Raw genomic sequence first — 14,870 nt, 5'->3', positions numbered from 1 at the left:
GCTACTAAATCAGTTTCCCCTTTCCCACTGCACAACATCCATCTAAAATGAAATACATAAATTATTATAAATAATATTAAAATGTAGATTTTACTAAATTTCTATTGACCTTTCAATATCTTAACTTGTTACTTTTTTTAAACCAAAATATTACCAATGTTAATAAGTGAAAAAATAGTTCCCACGGGGCAAGAGTGGCTCAGTGGTTGAACGCCAACCTATGCACCAGGAGGTCATGGGTTTAATAGCCAGTCAGGGCACATGCCTGAGTTACAGGCTCAATCCCAGGTGGGGGGCATGCAGGAGGCATTTGATCAATGATTCTCTCTCATCATTGATGTTTCTATCTCTCTCCCCCTCTCCCTTCCTCTCTGAAATCAATCTATATATATATATATATATATATATATATATATATATATATATATATATATTTATATAAAATCAGTTCCCTCTGATTTGGGAAGCTTAAAAAAAAAGTAGTAAGCATTTACCAAACCCACAATAACACCAACCTAATGAGCGGCAGCCCTTGGTACTTAGTGCTGTTTGATCAGACCATCCTGATCAGAAAATAAAGTTAGGTGCCTTTTGAAAGACAAGTGCCAAACTGTTGCTATTTTACTAAAATGCAGCAGCTAATATTAAAAGCAGCATCGTTGCTATTAGCAGGTATGCAACCTCTGTATAAAAATATAAACCTATACTTAGTAATATTTAAAAATATAGCAACCGTAGTTATAGCTCTAGTAGTGTTATTTGACTTTACAGTCCCCTTAGAGGCAGACATTAACAGATTCTATGTACTTAAAATCAGATAAATGTTTATCATTCATAAGAACCATCTGATAATTTTACAGCTGCCTGCCTCAAGATATGGAGACCTCAGATCTGGAATTCTGATGAGCCCTCTCCTCACCACCCCTAGCTCCATCCCAACCTGCACCCCACACTACTGTACTTAATGTCTGACCGATTTGGACAAACATAAACAGAACTTTTTAACTAACACATTCACTCTCTTCTTTTTCTGTGTGTTTGTTTTTTTAAGTGACACATTTGTATTTATTTCCTAGGTTTCTTACTTCCAGTCATAACAAAATAGTGATCATCATCGTCCTTTTTCTTTGCAGTGGGCTTTTTATCCCCGTTCACTGCCTCCTTAACGGCCGAGGGTGGCTTCCTGGTGGAAGCCGGGGCTCTGCCAGCTTTGGGAGGCCCTCTGGGGGCACGCGGGCTCCTGGAGGCGGTCTGGGCGGCCTTTGACACAGGGGGTGCTTTGGCCGAAGACTGGGGCAGGCTCACCACGGAGAGCGGGGTGCGCCCTGGGGACTTGGAGGAGCCGGGGCCTGTCTTCTGGGATGTGCTTATCTGCTTTCTGGCAACTGACACTATCTTCTTCTCTTTCGGCTCCTGTGCTTTTGCAGGAGCGCCTGAGGCTACAGAAAGTGGCTGGTGTAAGTTCAAGGCTGACTTGAGTTTCTGTGCTGGCACGGCCCCTGCTTGCGGGGCTCCGTCTGCAGGCTGAGAGCGCGTTCCCAGACCTGGGGTTCCGGTTTTGGAACTGGGTTTCGTCATTCCTGCAGGGGACTGGACAGCAGGAGAAGGTTTAGGCAGCTTCGGACACTTCGATGACGAATTCCAATGTGCAGCTGAGTGATCTACTGCATTATCCCTGGAGGGTACGTGATTGTGTTTCAAATGCTTTGGTTCCGTTTTCCCTGAACACTTATTTGGCAGAAGGGTAGACTTGGGCGCGTCCCTTGATTTCTGGGCTGGAGTCAACTTGGCCCTCGGAGCGCTGGGGGATGAGATACATTTTCTCAGTGGCTCAGAGCCACAAGGTGCGGTTCTTGGTGAGGCTGGGGAAGACGTGCTTTTACCTCCCAAAGTTACAGAAGCCAGTGGAGACGCTGCGTGGTGGGAATGAGCCTGTGGCTTCCTCGCTGTGCCTTTTGAAGGTGTGAGTTTGAGACGAGAAGATGCTGCCGGGGGCTGTGGCGTTTTTGAACGGACTGACATGGAGCCCGGGTGACCTCCTTTCAGGGAAGGTGCTGGCAGCTTTTCTTTGCTCCTTGGAAAACCAACTGGCGTACCCGGTTTTGATTTCTCTTTCTGAATCATGCTAACTGCTGACATCGGATTCATTTCAGGAGGCTGGGGTGTTCTGGCAGGTGAGTCAGGCACACTTTCATTAGAAACGCCTTTTTGAAACGCTAGAATTTTTTGTTCGAGTGTAGCAAACTGTAGTATTCGACAGGGATCATACTTAAGCAAAAATCCTTGAAGGGTATCCCAGCCTCCACCAACACGGACCATGACATGTTTTCCATGAAGCATCTTTCCCCAAAAGAAAGTAAAAAACAAAGATGTAAAACTGTAAGGTTCACTGTTACCATTCACCAGTTAGTAGTCACAATTTGTGATGTCTGTGATCTATGAATTTCAGAGTATTTGCCAATAGCTTTACTGTAAATTGACAGTCCTTTCTTTGTATTATTGAAGGAATAAATTTAATCTATATTGAATCATGTAACTGACAAACAGTATCCTCCAATTTGTAAGAAGATATTTACACACAACTTGCATCCTAAACAATCCAATTACTAATATACAAAGTTGCAAGGGCAATCTTGTTCAACAAAGAATCGAATGTTGAAGAAATAAGAGAAGAGAAAAGAGAAATGGGAATTTACAGGGGGAAAAAAGCCTCATAAAAAAGCAATTATTATGAAAGATATCAACCACTAAAATTTGTACTTTACAATTTAATAAATAACTTTCATATGTATTATATCAATTTAAATTTTCAAAAACTTTGATATAATTTACTACTAGTTCCTCATAGATGAGAACATTACGGCTCTGAGAGATTAAGAAAATTGTCCCAAATCACACAGGTTGGCCTGGCCTCAAATACACCAGGCTTCCCCAACCCAAATGGTGCTTTTGTGTGGATAAGATACATCCTGAGTCTGCTAAGTCAGAACCAACTGGATTTCAGCACCCTGAGCCCCACCCATTAAACAGGAACATCTGCACAACTGTATGAGATTGCCCTAAACATTTCACCTCTAACCCCCATGCGCTGTGCGCTATCACTACGTCGTACTGCTTTGAAAGAGAAAGCAAACTAAAAGAAAGTATACATAGGCGTTTCTGCATGTTGGGGTTATGGGGAAGTAATGATAATATATAAAATAAAAGAAAGTATGGATGTCAAAATTATTTTTAAATACTTTTATATTCTATTCCTAAGTTCGGAATAAAACAGTTCTTTTATACCAAGTAGACAGAATGCTGAACAGTGCAACTTCAATCTCCTCAGCAAAGGAGATGATCAGTTGCAGGCTGCAGATGGGACAAAGGAAGGAAATGAGCGTATGTATCAGCATATTGGTATGTATACCGATGCTGTGTCGATGTAAAAAGGTTTTATACTTAACACACAATGTGTATATTATTATAAATGGCAATGTTTCTATTTTCTTTCCTAATTACTGACATTTAATCAAATTAGATGTGTTGGTTTTTTATGATGATGAAAAATGATTCTTTTTTAGAAAATCTGAAAAATGGAATAAGTTACCTGAGATATACAAACATTTCCTCCCCCAATTATATTCGATGTCAAAATAGTCTCCTGCAGTTAGCAGTTTGTTGTGTTAAAGGTGTTAACCTAAATTCGTTATATATTCATGAGAGTAAGAGTTCCGTATTTTTCTGTGCAGTGAAATTCTTTCATTAATAACACCAATTTTTTAAAAAGTAAAAGTGGAACAAAAGATTGGTAAAGCAATAAACCCAATTTTAAAAAAAAAGATCTGTGTGTAAATAGGATGTAAATGGTGGACTTACTCTTATAAAGAGTATTTTATCTCCTAGTCGGTACCGTCCTTCAGATAAGTATTCAATAGAAAACCGATGAGAACAACTGCAAGGGGGATCTTCAGCAATGTGTGTAACCTGAGATTAAAAATAAGTAACAATCAGTGCCTGTGACAAAAAATATTTTGTTCAACACTAAAATGCAAGGTTATTTGACAGCTGGGAAAATCAAACTCAAGGATAAAAATTTAAAGACAATTCAACTTTTAACTCTCTCTTCTCCTTCACTTGTTGACAAATACTGAGATTAGACATTAGCCGGCCCATTGAAACTAGCAGCGCCGCAGTCCCGAGTCTCCCTTTCTCTCCCCAGTGCGGGCTTGTGCTGCTTCCCTGAGCACGGGAGAACGCCTGTGAACATGACAGAGTCGAGTCCATTCAAAGCACTTTCGCTAAGCCACATGAGTTCATTAAGTTTGAATTCTTGTAAGCCCTGGACTAATGCATCTGTGTCAAATCAAAGACAGGCCAGTCAGATGGAAGCTTCTGTAAAAGCTTTCATTTGTCCCTAACACTGTGCTAACTTAATATGAGGGAATATCTAGATCTGTTCCAAAGTTACTTTTCCAATAGGCAGAGACATTTATATCTATTCCTCCAAGATTGGGTACAATTCTAAAAACTGCAATGCAAGAGGCATTTTCTAAAAGTGCTCACTTTGTTTTAATAATCTCCTAAGGAGAGGAGAGTTGGGGAGAAAACCCTACTTCTACCCCTCAAGAACCTTATAAAATTTTTAATTATAACAAATATCTATAAAATGTTAATAACTAGAATAAATATAAAAATACTATAGACTGTCATTACATTAAGCACTTTCCAAATTTTTATTAGTAATGACTTGTTATTTTTTTTAAATTTTGTAAATTAAGTACTTTCATAAAATACTACATCCAAAAAAAGACCACAAAATCTAAGCAACAGCCAAAGCAGAAACAATGTTTGATACTCAGATCACCTCCATTCCTTGTCAAACTGTAGTCACTGCAGAAGGCACAGCCTGACCAAATGCAATTCTATTAACTTCTACATAATGATAAACAGCTAACGTTAAGAAAACTTTCCAGTTGAGACTCGCCATCTAACATATTCTGTCACGGGGAGCGTCCAGAAAATCCCTAGCAATCGGCTCCCACAACTTTCTGCCATCTGTACTCTCCAAGTACCAGTGTACCCTCTACTTAGATACCTTAGAGCCAGCCCAGATTTCTCACTCCTTGTCAGAATTAGGATTCCTGCCAGTCCTACCTTCTAAATAGAAAAACACCTATGCTCCTTTTGCCTTATTTCCACTACTACTGTTCGAGTTTAGGTTCTCATCATCCCATGACTGGATTATTACAATAAACCAACATAACTTCTGCATGGCCACGAGAGTAATCCTTATCATGTACAAATCAGATGTTAACACTACTATGTTAAAAAAAAAAAAATCAATGAATTCTTAAGGACCATATAGTACTCTTCATGATGGATTCTAGCTTTTTTGCCCCAAAACCATTCCTCACCTTCACAAGCTACATAAAGTCACCTTTATCATATAGTGCCTTGAACTCACCAGGAGTGGAAATGAGTACTAGTATATATTCTAAGTAAGAAACATTCTTTTAAACATACATCACCTGTGGCAAACTCAAAGAATAACACATCAGGGTCGCAAGTATGGCAGCTACTTACAGCTTCGTGCAGCTCCTCGTGCTGACAGCACGATTTGGGGATGCTGATGGAATCTTCATGCCCAGAAGCGTTAAGTAAGGTCTCTTCTAACTCAATTTCCTTCTCAAGTTTTACTAACACTGGTGGCTCAACCCCATACCTGAAAACAATTAGGAGATTTCCTCATTCCAGCAGTCTTTCCCAAGTACTTCCTTGCATATCACAATTGGGCTTATTTTATTATTTTTTAAAATATATTTTATTGTTTTTTTACAGAAAGGAAGAGAGAGGGATAGAGAGTTAGAAACATTGATAAGAGAGAATCATTGATCAGCTGCCTCTTGCACACCCCTTACTGGGGATGTGCCCACAACCAAGGTACATGCCCTTGACTGGAATTGAACCTGGAACCTTTCAGTCAGCAGGCCGACGCTCTATCCACTGAGCCAAACCAGTTTCGGCTGGGCTTATTTTTAAATGAAGTCTGTATGAGTCTCTCCCACTGATTATTTTACTGGCATATTTGCAAATGCTTTTTAATGTCCCCCAGATTGCCAGAATTCAGATGATAAACTTCACACCAGAGCATATATTTGAATTATTGGATGCTCTCAATATTCAACCAAGAGTCTTGAAAGGCACCTTAAAAATCAGCCTGTGAGTAAAGATGGGGCTGAGGTAGGTGGGGAGAACACAAGGCTCAGCCTTCTATCAGCTCCTCTTTGTGTCCAGAGGACTTGCCTCCCCTTGAACTGCTAAAAGACTACATGCTCTTACTTTATTCTTAATATAAACATTTTAAGGAACCACTTTTACAGTTTTACATTAAATGAAAGCAAGTTATATGAGCAAGCAGATGTTGACACATGATATAGTTCACACAAACAGAATAAAGAAAACAGAAAGAAAAAACAGAAAAAAATGTTACTTTATTCCAATAAAAATTATTCTTTTATTTATAGAAAATCATGCGTTATCTAAAATAAAATAGCTTAAAAATACTTAGGACATTGAAATCCTGAAATACTGTGGAATACATACCTTGACACAATTCGACCAATTTCAAGAAGACAAAGATACACCTGTCTTGGATCTTTGTGCAAAACTGTGAAAAAACAATCAAACATATTTTAAGAAACAAAATTAAGTAAAGAAATATATTTCTGGCATGGAAGAAGTAAAATAAAAGAATAATGAAGACATTACTTGTTTGGAGACTTTAAAAAGACATTTTTGTTACCTCCACATATTATCAACTTCCATTTTTTTTAAATGGTTAAATGGAGGTAAAAAGAGACTTATGTAATACTTTAAACAATAAATAACAAAACAAAACAAAGCAAAACAAACAAACCTTCCTTTGACTAACTTTTAAAAAAAGGGCCAACATCCTTTATGAATATAGATATAAAAATTCTTAATGCAAACTGAATCTAGAAGCAAATAGGATTTAGCCCAGAATGCAAGATTGGTTCAACATATGAAAACCAATCAATACAATAACCACATTAATACAATAAAGGAAAAAAAACACAATTATCTCAGCAGATACAGAAAAGGCATTTGAAAAAATTAAAGTCCCTTTCATAGTAAAAGATTCAACAAACCAGGAATAGATGGACACGTATAAGAAACCCACAGCTAATATCATTCTGAATGGTGGAAGACTGAAAGTCTTCCTCCTAAGACAGGAAAAAGATAAGACTGCCCACTCTCACCATTTCTATTCAACATTGTACTCAACATTTTACTAGAGCTTCTAGCCAGCGAATTTAGATAAGAAAAATAAATAAAAGGCATCCAGATTAAAAAAGGACAAATGTCTATACATTGATTGCATGGTCCTTAGTATAGAAAACCCTAAATAATCTACAAAAAAATAAACTATTTGAGCTAACAAGAAAGTTCAGCAAAGTTACAGGTTACAAGATCAATATACAAAAATCACTGCAGTGTAAACATAACAAAAAATAATTTGAAAGCACAATTAAGAAAACAATTCCATTTACAACAGTTTTAAGAATAAAGTACTTACCAAAGAAGTGTAAGAGTTGTACATTGAAAACTACAAAACATTGTTGAAAGAAATTAAAGAAGATATAAATAAAGTGAAAAGACATCCTGTGTTCTTGGATTGGAAGACATATAAAATTCCTATGGAACTGCAAGAAACATGGGATAGCCAAAAAAATCTTAAAAAAAAAACACAAATAAACAAATATATATATATATATATATATATATATATATATATATATATATATAATTGATTTTTTTATAGAGAGGAAGGGAGAGAGATAGTTAGAAACATCGATGAGAGAGAAGTACCTGCCTACGGCCATACCACCCTGAACGCGCCCGATCTCGTCTGATCTCGGAAGCTAAGCAGGGTCGGGCCTGGTTAGTACTTGGATGGGAGAGAGAAGTACCAATCAGCTGCTTCCCACACACCCACCACTGGTGATGTGCCCACAACCAAGGTACATGCCCTTGACCAGAATCGAACCCAGGACCCTTCAGTCCGCAGGCCGACGCTCTATCAACTGAGCTAAACCGGTTTCGGCAGCCAAAAGAATCTTGAAAAAGAACAAAGTTGGAAGACTCACACTTAATTTCAAAACTTACTACAAAGTCATACTAAATCAAGACAGTATGTTACTGGTATAAAAATAGACATATAGACCAATGAAATGGAATTGAGCAGGCAGAAATAAACCTATATGTTTATGTCCAATTGATTTTCAACAAGGGTGCCAAGACAACTAAATAAAAACAGTTTTTGCAATAAACCATGCTAGGAAAGCCGGATATCTACATGCAAAAGAATGAATTTAGATCCCTACTTCCTACCATATATATTAAAAAAAAAAAAACTAAAAAAAAACTAAAAATGGATCAAAGACCTAACTGTAAAATCTAAAACTATAAAACTCTTAGAAGAAAATCTAGGTAAAAATCTGTGGGACCGTGGATGATTAGGCAATGGTTCTTCAGATTATGGCACCAAAAGCATAAGCAATCAAAGAAAAGACAAATTGAATATCAAAATTGAAAAGTTATGCATCAAAGGACACTACCAAGAAAGGAAAAGACAACCCAAATTATATATCCGATAAGGACCTGGTATCCACACTAAGTAAAAATCTACAAAACAAGACAAAATGACCCTCAGAATCAAACCAAATAAGTGAATAGTATATTTCTCCAAAGAAGATATAGAGATGGCCAATAAATTTATCAAAAGATGAAACATATCTTTAGCCATTAAGGAAATGTAAATCAAAACCACAATGAGAAACCATTTCACACCCAGGATAGGTTGGTAATATAATGATATGAAAAAGAAGAGGGGAGGAGGAAGAAAGAATAATAACAAATATTGGTGAAAAGATTAAGAAATTGGGACCACTATGCATTGCTAGTGGGAATATAAAATGGTATGCCCACTCTGGTAGTTCCTCAAAAAGATAAACATAGTTACCATATAACCCAAAAATTCCACTCCTAGGCATGTGCCGGAGAGAATTTAAAACAAATGTTTACCCAAAAACTTGTACACAAATGTTCATAGCAACATTATTCATAGTAATAAAAAAGTAGAAGCTGATAATGAATTTTTAAAATGTGGTATATCCGTATATTAGACTATCATTCTGCCATAAACAGATATGAAGTACTGTTACATGCTACAACATAAATAAACCATTATGCTAATTAAAGAAGCCTGACACAGAAGGCCACATATTGTATGATTGATCCCATGTATTTGAAATATCTAGAATATATAAATCCAGAGAGAGAGAAAAATAGACTGGTGATTGCCACAAGATGAAGGCAGGAAGTAAATAATTGGGCCTAACTAGTAGGTTTGGCTTTTCTTTTGAGTGATGGAAATGTCCTGGAATTAATTAGTGGTGATGGTTGCATAATATAGTTAACATATTAAAAACCACTAAAGGGTACATTCTGAAGTGATGAATTTTGTTATATGAAGTATATCTTAATTTTTAATGCTATAAAAAAGAAGCTTCAGATACTTAAAATGGTGATGATCATACATTTTGTTTTGTATATTTTACCACAATTAGAAATTTTTTAAATTAAAAAGGAACCTACATGCTAAGCCTAAGAGTTCAAAAAGAGATTCTTAAAAAACAATTAAGCAAAACGACAAAACCCTGATTATTAGAACTTGTACTAAATGCGCCAATACGGTAGTTCCAGATCGCCTAACTTTCTTTTCCTGTTCTTAGAGTTACATAAAAGCTCTAGCAAACTCCTAAACCCTAATAATAGTTATGTGATAAATTGCATATACTTATACTGACTCCCTGAATGGAAATGACATTGTTCTATGATTTATAAATAACATCTATTATATACCCCAAACAGAAAGCAATAAAAAGCCCTATGTTTGACTTTAAAATTCTTACTCAAAGGATTATATCCTGAAAAATGTATTCAACTTGTTTCTCTGAACACTCAGATGTACCTTTAAACAGTATATTTATTTAATTGCTTTGAGTTCCTAGCAAAATGTAAAAAATGAAGCTGCTCATCTCTGAGACCTTCAGAAAGTGAAAATATTAGTTCTTCAGCTCAATGCTTAGGAATGAATTAATGTTATTGGCAGCGCTTCATTTAGTTTTATACTGACTGTAAGGACAGTGTGAAGAGGTCTTCGACTGGGAATGAGAAATATACAATCTAATATCCTTTCAGAAGTAATAAACTGGAGAATTGAAAGCACTTCCTCTTTCCTCTAATCAATAGAGGCTGTATATGCCATTAAATCAACCACATTGTCAATAATGATCAGCACGCCCGGATTAAAGCAGGGTGCAAATTGGGGGTAAAACATCAACCAAATCCATATTGTTTTTTATTCTCTAGTGCACAGGAGCATCCAGAGGCATAGTAAATGCATAGCAGTGAGAGCAGCCCACCTGCATGCAGGCAGCAAGGATGTGCAACATCAGTCAAGAATTTTAAAACAATAATAAAACCAACTAAAAGTCAGTTTGGTTTTTATTATCACCATGAACCAGCAATTCTAAACAGTGTCAGTGATAAAATACTTCTCTCCACCAGGGCAGACTACCCCGCCCTTGGAATGCTTTGCTCCTATCAAAACATTATAAATTCTGTGTGTCTGCGTATACACATATATAGATAAATATGCATATACATGTATAAATGCTTTGAGGAAATATATAGTCTAAAGCTTAGCTTTCACTTTAGTCACTGCACAGAGTATGTCAATAATTATTTAGTAGAACATGACTTTTACAAATTGTCAAAAACATTAATCCACTTAGATAATCAACTTGGCAGCTGCTGCTTACAAGGTAAATCTAAAACCATGAATATGCATCCCTTAGTCTTCTGTTATTTCTATAATTATCTAGTTAAAGAGGAATTACTAGTAATTTAGACCTGATAGAGTAATTCTTGATGAAAACATTAATTACTAAAGCATTCCTCCAGAAACTCATTCAGGAAGTAAAATATTTCTAGGGTATTCTAGATATATATAAGATCTTTAACTATACATGAAAAGTTTGATATATTTAATTTAGAATCAGATTCTCTAATTATTTCATATATACTTAAAATATACATTTTTTTTCTAGGAAAATGAGATGTGGCATTAGAGTCCTTATTTGGAAAGAAAAATTAGAAATGAGGTATTAAAAAATGCTAATAAACATTAAACAAAACAACAACACTTACCTAAACCTTCAGATTCAAAGAGGTATGTCTCATCAACACCAATGTGTCTACACCAGTGAAGGAAGTTCGCAGTATTGTCTCTAGCAAAGAACGAACCAGAGGCAGCATCTTTCTTACAGGGCACTTTTCTCATTGGAAAATTCTGGAAAAGACAAAAGAATAACTTCAAAAACGCATCATAGCCGAAACCGGTTTGGCTCAGTGGTAGAGCATCTGTCTGCGGACTGAAAGGTCCCAGGTTCGATTCTGGTCAGGAGCATGTACGTTGGTTGCGGCACATCCCCGGTAGGGGGTGTGCAAGAGGCAGCTGGTCGGTGTTTCTCTCATCGACGTTTCTAGCTCTCTATCTCTCTCCCTTCCTCTCTGTAAAAAATCAATAAAAATATATTAAAAAAAACAACAAACGCATCATGGATATTTTCATTAGCTATCCATTCTAATCAGTGAAAAAAATATTAAGTGTATTGAATGCAAGTAAAAAGTATACAACATTAGGTATCTTCAAAATTATTTTATCTTATTCTCCTTTAGTATAGTTCAGAAACAATCTGGTTAAAATTTGCAGTAGGATCGAAGCATTTCTAACCTCTTTCTTTTTGACATGACATTAACCTTTAAAAATGACACTAATAATTCCAAAGTATATCTCCATAGTATCTCTGCATACATAGTTCAATACAAACACAGAATTACTGCCCTGTTAAAGATTAATAGACACCCTCATGTTTGCTTCCTTCCCTATTTGCAGATTCATAAATATAATTCTGAGTTTCCTGAGGAGACTATCAAATAAGGAAGTAGTAGCTCATTCTTAATTCAAGTTCTTTGGAAATTGATGATCTAAGTTTTACAGAAGTCTAATTATTTGAATATCTGAACCAAAAGTATTTAGATAATCCTACTGAGGTTCAGAGACTGTTAGTTTTATTTCAGTTTAAATTCTTACTTGAATAAGTAGTTCATGCATATGATTTTTAAAAATGCATTAGTCATAGCAGACACAACGTAAGTCTCTCTCCTACCCTACCCCTCAGTTCCTCTCTCTCTCTCTAAAGATAACCACTATTACCAGTTCCTTATATACCCTTCCTGTTGCTATTATTTTCCAGAATTAAAAGTCTTGTCAGTTTCTCTAATGCATACAGAATATATGCTCATCGCCAAAAACATAAAGAAATAAAATCAAATGATACAGCTGAAAACAAAGATGGTTAGTCTCAACTGAAATCCTCTCACCCACATTTTAGCAAGACATCCCCGGGCACAAGTATGCACTTGGTAGATATCTGTACCTACAGAATGCTACAGAAACACACTACTCTGCAATCTGATTGTGTGTATTGCTCAGGCACATTTAACAACAGGTTGTAGGCATCTTTTAGGGGGGGAAAAGAACAGATTAAAAGAGATTTCTCATGAATGAATGGATAATAATCAAGTGTATTTATGTAACATAATTAATTTTTAACAACTTCTCTACTGATGAGCATTTAGGTTGTTCCTAATTTTTTTGCAGTTTTGTGAATTTGTGATTTTTTCCCATAGAATTCCTGATAGTAGAATTATGTATCACAGGACGTACTTTATTTTTTTTCACTCACATTTTACATTCAATATTATTTTATATTAGTTTCTGGTGTAGAGCGTTGTGGTTAGACAATCATATACTTAACAAAGTATTCCCCCTAAATTTTCAGTACTGACACCATACATAGTTATTATAACATTATTAACTATATCCCTCATGCTGTACTTTATTCCCCGTGACTCTTTTGTAACTACCAATTTGTACTTCTTAATCCCTTCGCCTTTTTTTAGGATGGGCTCTATTTTCAATGTGATATACATCATCCACTGTCCCCCCCAAAATGACACCACTTTATACTTCACCAACACTGTGTGAGTGTCCAGACCCCCCCTTCCACCCCCGTGAAAATGTCATGCTTGATGAAAAGAGAGAAAACCTTATCTCTTCAAATCGTAACTTGAGGGTCAACAGAGAAAAACTGGCTAAAAAATGATTACTCACCAAGGCAATATATGAAGAATATAAAGATGATAATGATGATGACAGCTCCTGTGTACAGAAATCACCACAAGCTCTTTTCTCATTTAATTCTCACAACAATCTTATATTATTGTTCTCAAGAAGAGCTAGCCACTGGATATTTACTATGCACTAGGCACTAAACTAAGTGCCATATCCCTGCAAATAAATTCTACAAGTAGAGGTAAATGTTAATACCTCCACTTTACAAGTAAGAGTATTTTTCTAGATTCTGAAAAAGATTAAATTATCCAAGGTCTTACAGATAGTTGGGATAGAAGTGTACAACCTTGTAGAGATCATTAGAAATGTACATAAACAAATGAGTATGTTCCAAGGCATAAGACCACTGCTGTCCGACATCTCCTTACCCCTGGTTCTTCAGAGCTGCAGGCTTTCACCATGTTCTGAAGAACATCAATCAGTTGGCACAACAGCACTCCATTATCAAGCTCTTCCAGTAATCTTTCTGCCTTAACTTCAATACCTAAGAACATAGCCAACGTTAAGATTCTTTTAGAAACAGTAAATACAAAGAATATAGTTAAAATTTAATTAAATGTAACTAAATTATGGCTGAAATACTAGACAAATGTTAGATCAGACTAAAATCATTCACTCTTCGAAGGTACAGCAGAGAATGTCAAAATAAAAAATGGCACTGAAACAAAAATGTCTGTGATGTAGTACAGGAAAAGATTATTTGTCATGTCTTTTATTTCATTTTATTTTTAATTATTTTATTTTCTATTATTTCATTTTTAAAAGACCCAAGTGCTGTATGTTTCAATACCCACTATTAAGGTTAAGTTTTGATTCCCTGCACATTACTACTGCTTACCAAGAAAAATTTTCTATAACTAAGATGGAATTTGTTGCAAATTAAAAATTAAAGACCTAGCAAAGACTCAGGGAATAGTAACTTTTCACCTCTAAAATACCTTCTTTGGTAGCTTTATTACACAATAAACTTTTTAAAGAAGTTTTTTTCTAAATCAAACTGATACTAGATATCTGGAGTGTTTGCTGTGTTTTAATTATCTTGGGAAGGACCTTGCAATGGTACATGAAATTCTGTATTAAGAGGAGAATTTTTCTGCAGAGAAAATTCAGGGCACTTATCATCTTGTTTAACTGAGTAAAGCAATATGATACCAGACAGTCTCCAACCTGACACTTCCTCCTAGCTGCAATAAGTAATCATTTTAACTGCAGTATGAATGCCATTCAGAATCCCATGCCTTATACAGGACTAAGGGGTAGGAGGTGGGGGATGGGATGAGAATCAGTAAAATATAGATCTCAAAATTATACCTACATACTTAAAAAAGATTTTTTAATATTAACAGTGAAAATGTTCATTATTCAAAGCTTACTGACCTCTTCTGTTAAGCCTCAAACTTCCTTCCTATTCAAGCCCTAAGGGTCAGGGGGAAATAGAGTATCCTCCCAACTAGAACATAAGCTTTGTGAGATTTCATTCACAGGAGTATCCCCAGCCTCTAGAACAAGCACTCCTTAACAAAGAATAAGGTTCTCAATAAGT

The 14,870-nt window shown here is 35.9% G+C and overlaps 1 protein-coding gene across 1 annotated transcript in view; it reads right to left on the bottom strand.

Moving 5' to 3' along the window:
- Positions 1-932: 932 nt before the first annotated feature.
- The window catches only part of GAS2L3 (growth arrest specific 2 like 3), a 29,299-nt gene continuing 15,361 nt past the window's right edge, over positions 933-14,870 (bottom strand). The window contains exons 4-9 of the mRNA XM_084879278.1: positions 13,696-13,811; positions 11,278-11,419; positions 6,586-6,649; positions 5,566-5,704; positions 3,859-3,966; positions 933-2,340 (exon numbers count right to left, since the gene is read on the bottom strand). Coding sequence (XP_084735404.1) covers positions 1,066-2,340; positions 3,859-3,966; positions 5,566-5,704; positions 6,586-6,649; positions 11,278-11,419; positions 13,696-13,811 — 1,844 coding nt within the window. The 3' untranslated portion in view covers positions 933-1,065. The remainder of the gene's footprint in view (positions 2,341-3,858; positions 3,967-5,565; positions 5,705-6,585; positions 6,650-11,277; positions 11,420-13,695; positions 13,812-14,870) is intronic.

Source organism: Pipistrellus hanaki (genome assembly GCF_964339955.1).
Source record: "Pipistrellus hanaki genome assembly, chromosome: 3".
In the NCBI taxonomy this organism is placed as follows: Eukaryota; Metazoa; Chordata; class Mammalia; order Chiroptera; family Vespertilionidae; genus Pipistrellus; species Pipistrellus hanaki.
Note: the sequence above shows the minus strand (reverse complement) of the source record. Positions and strands in the feature narration are given on the sequence as shown.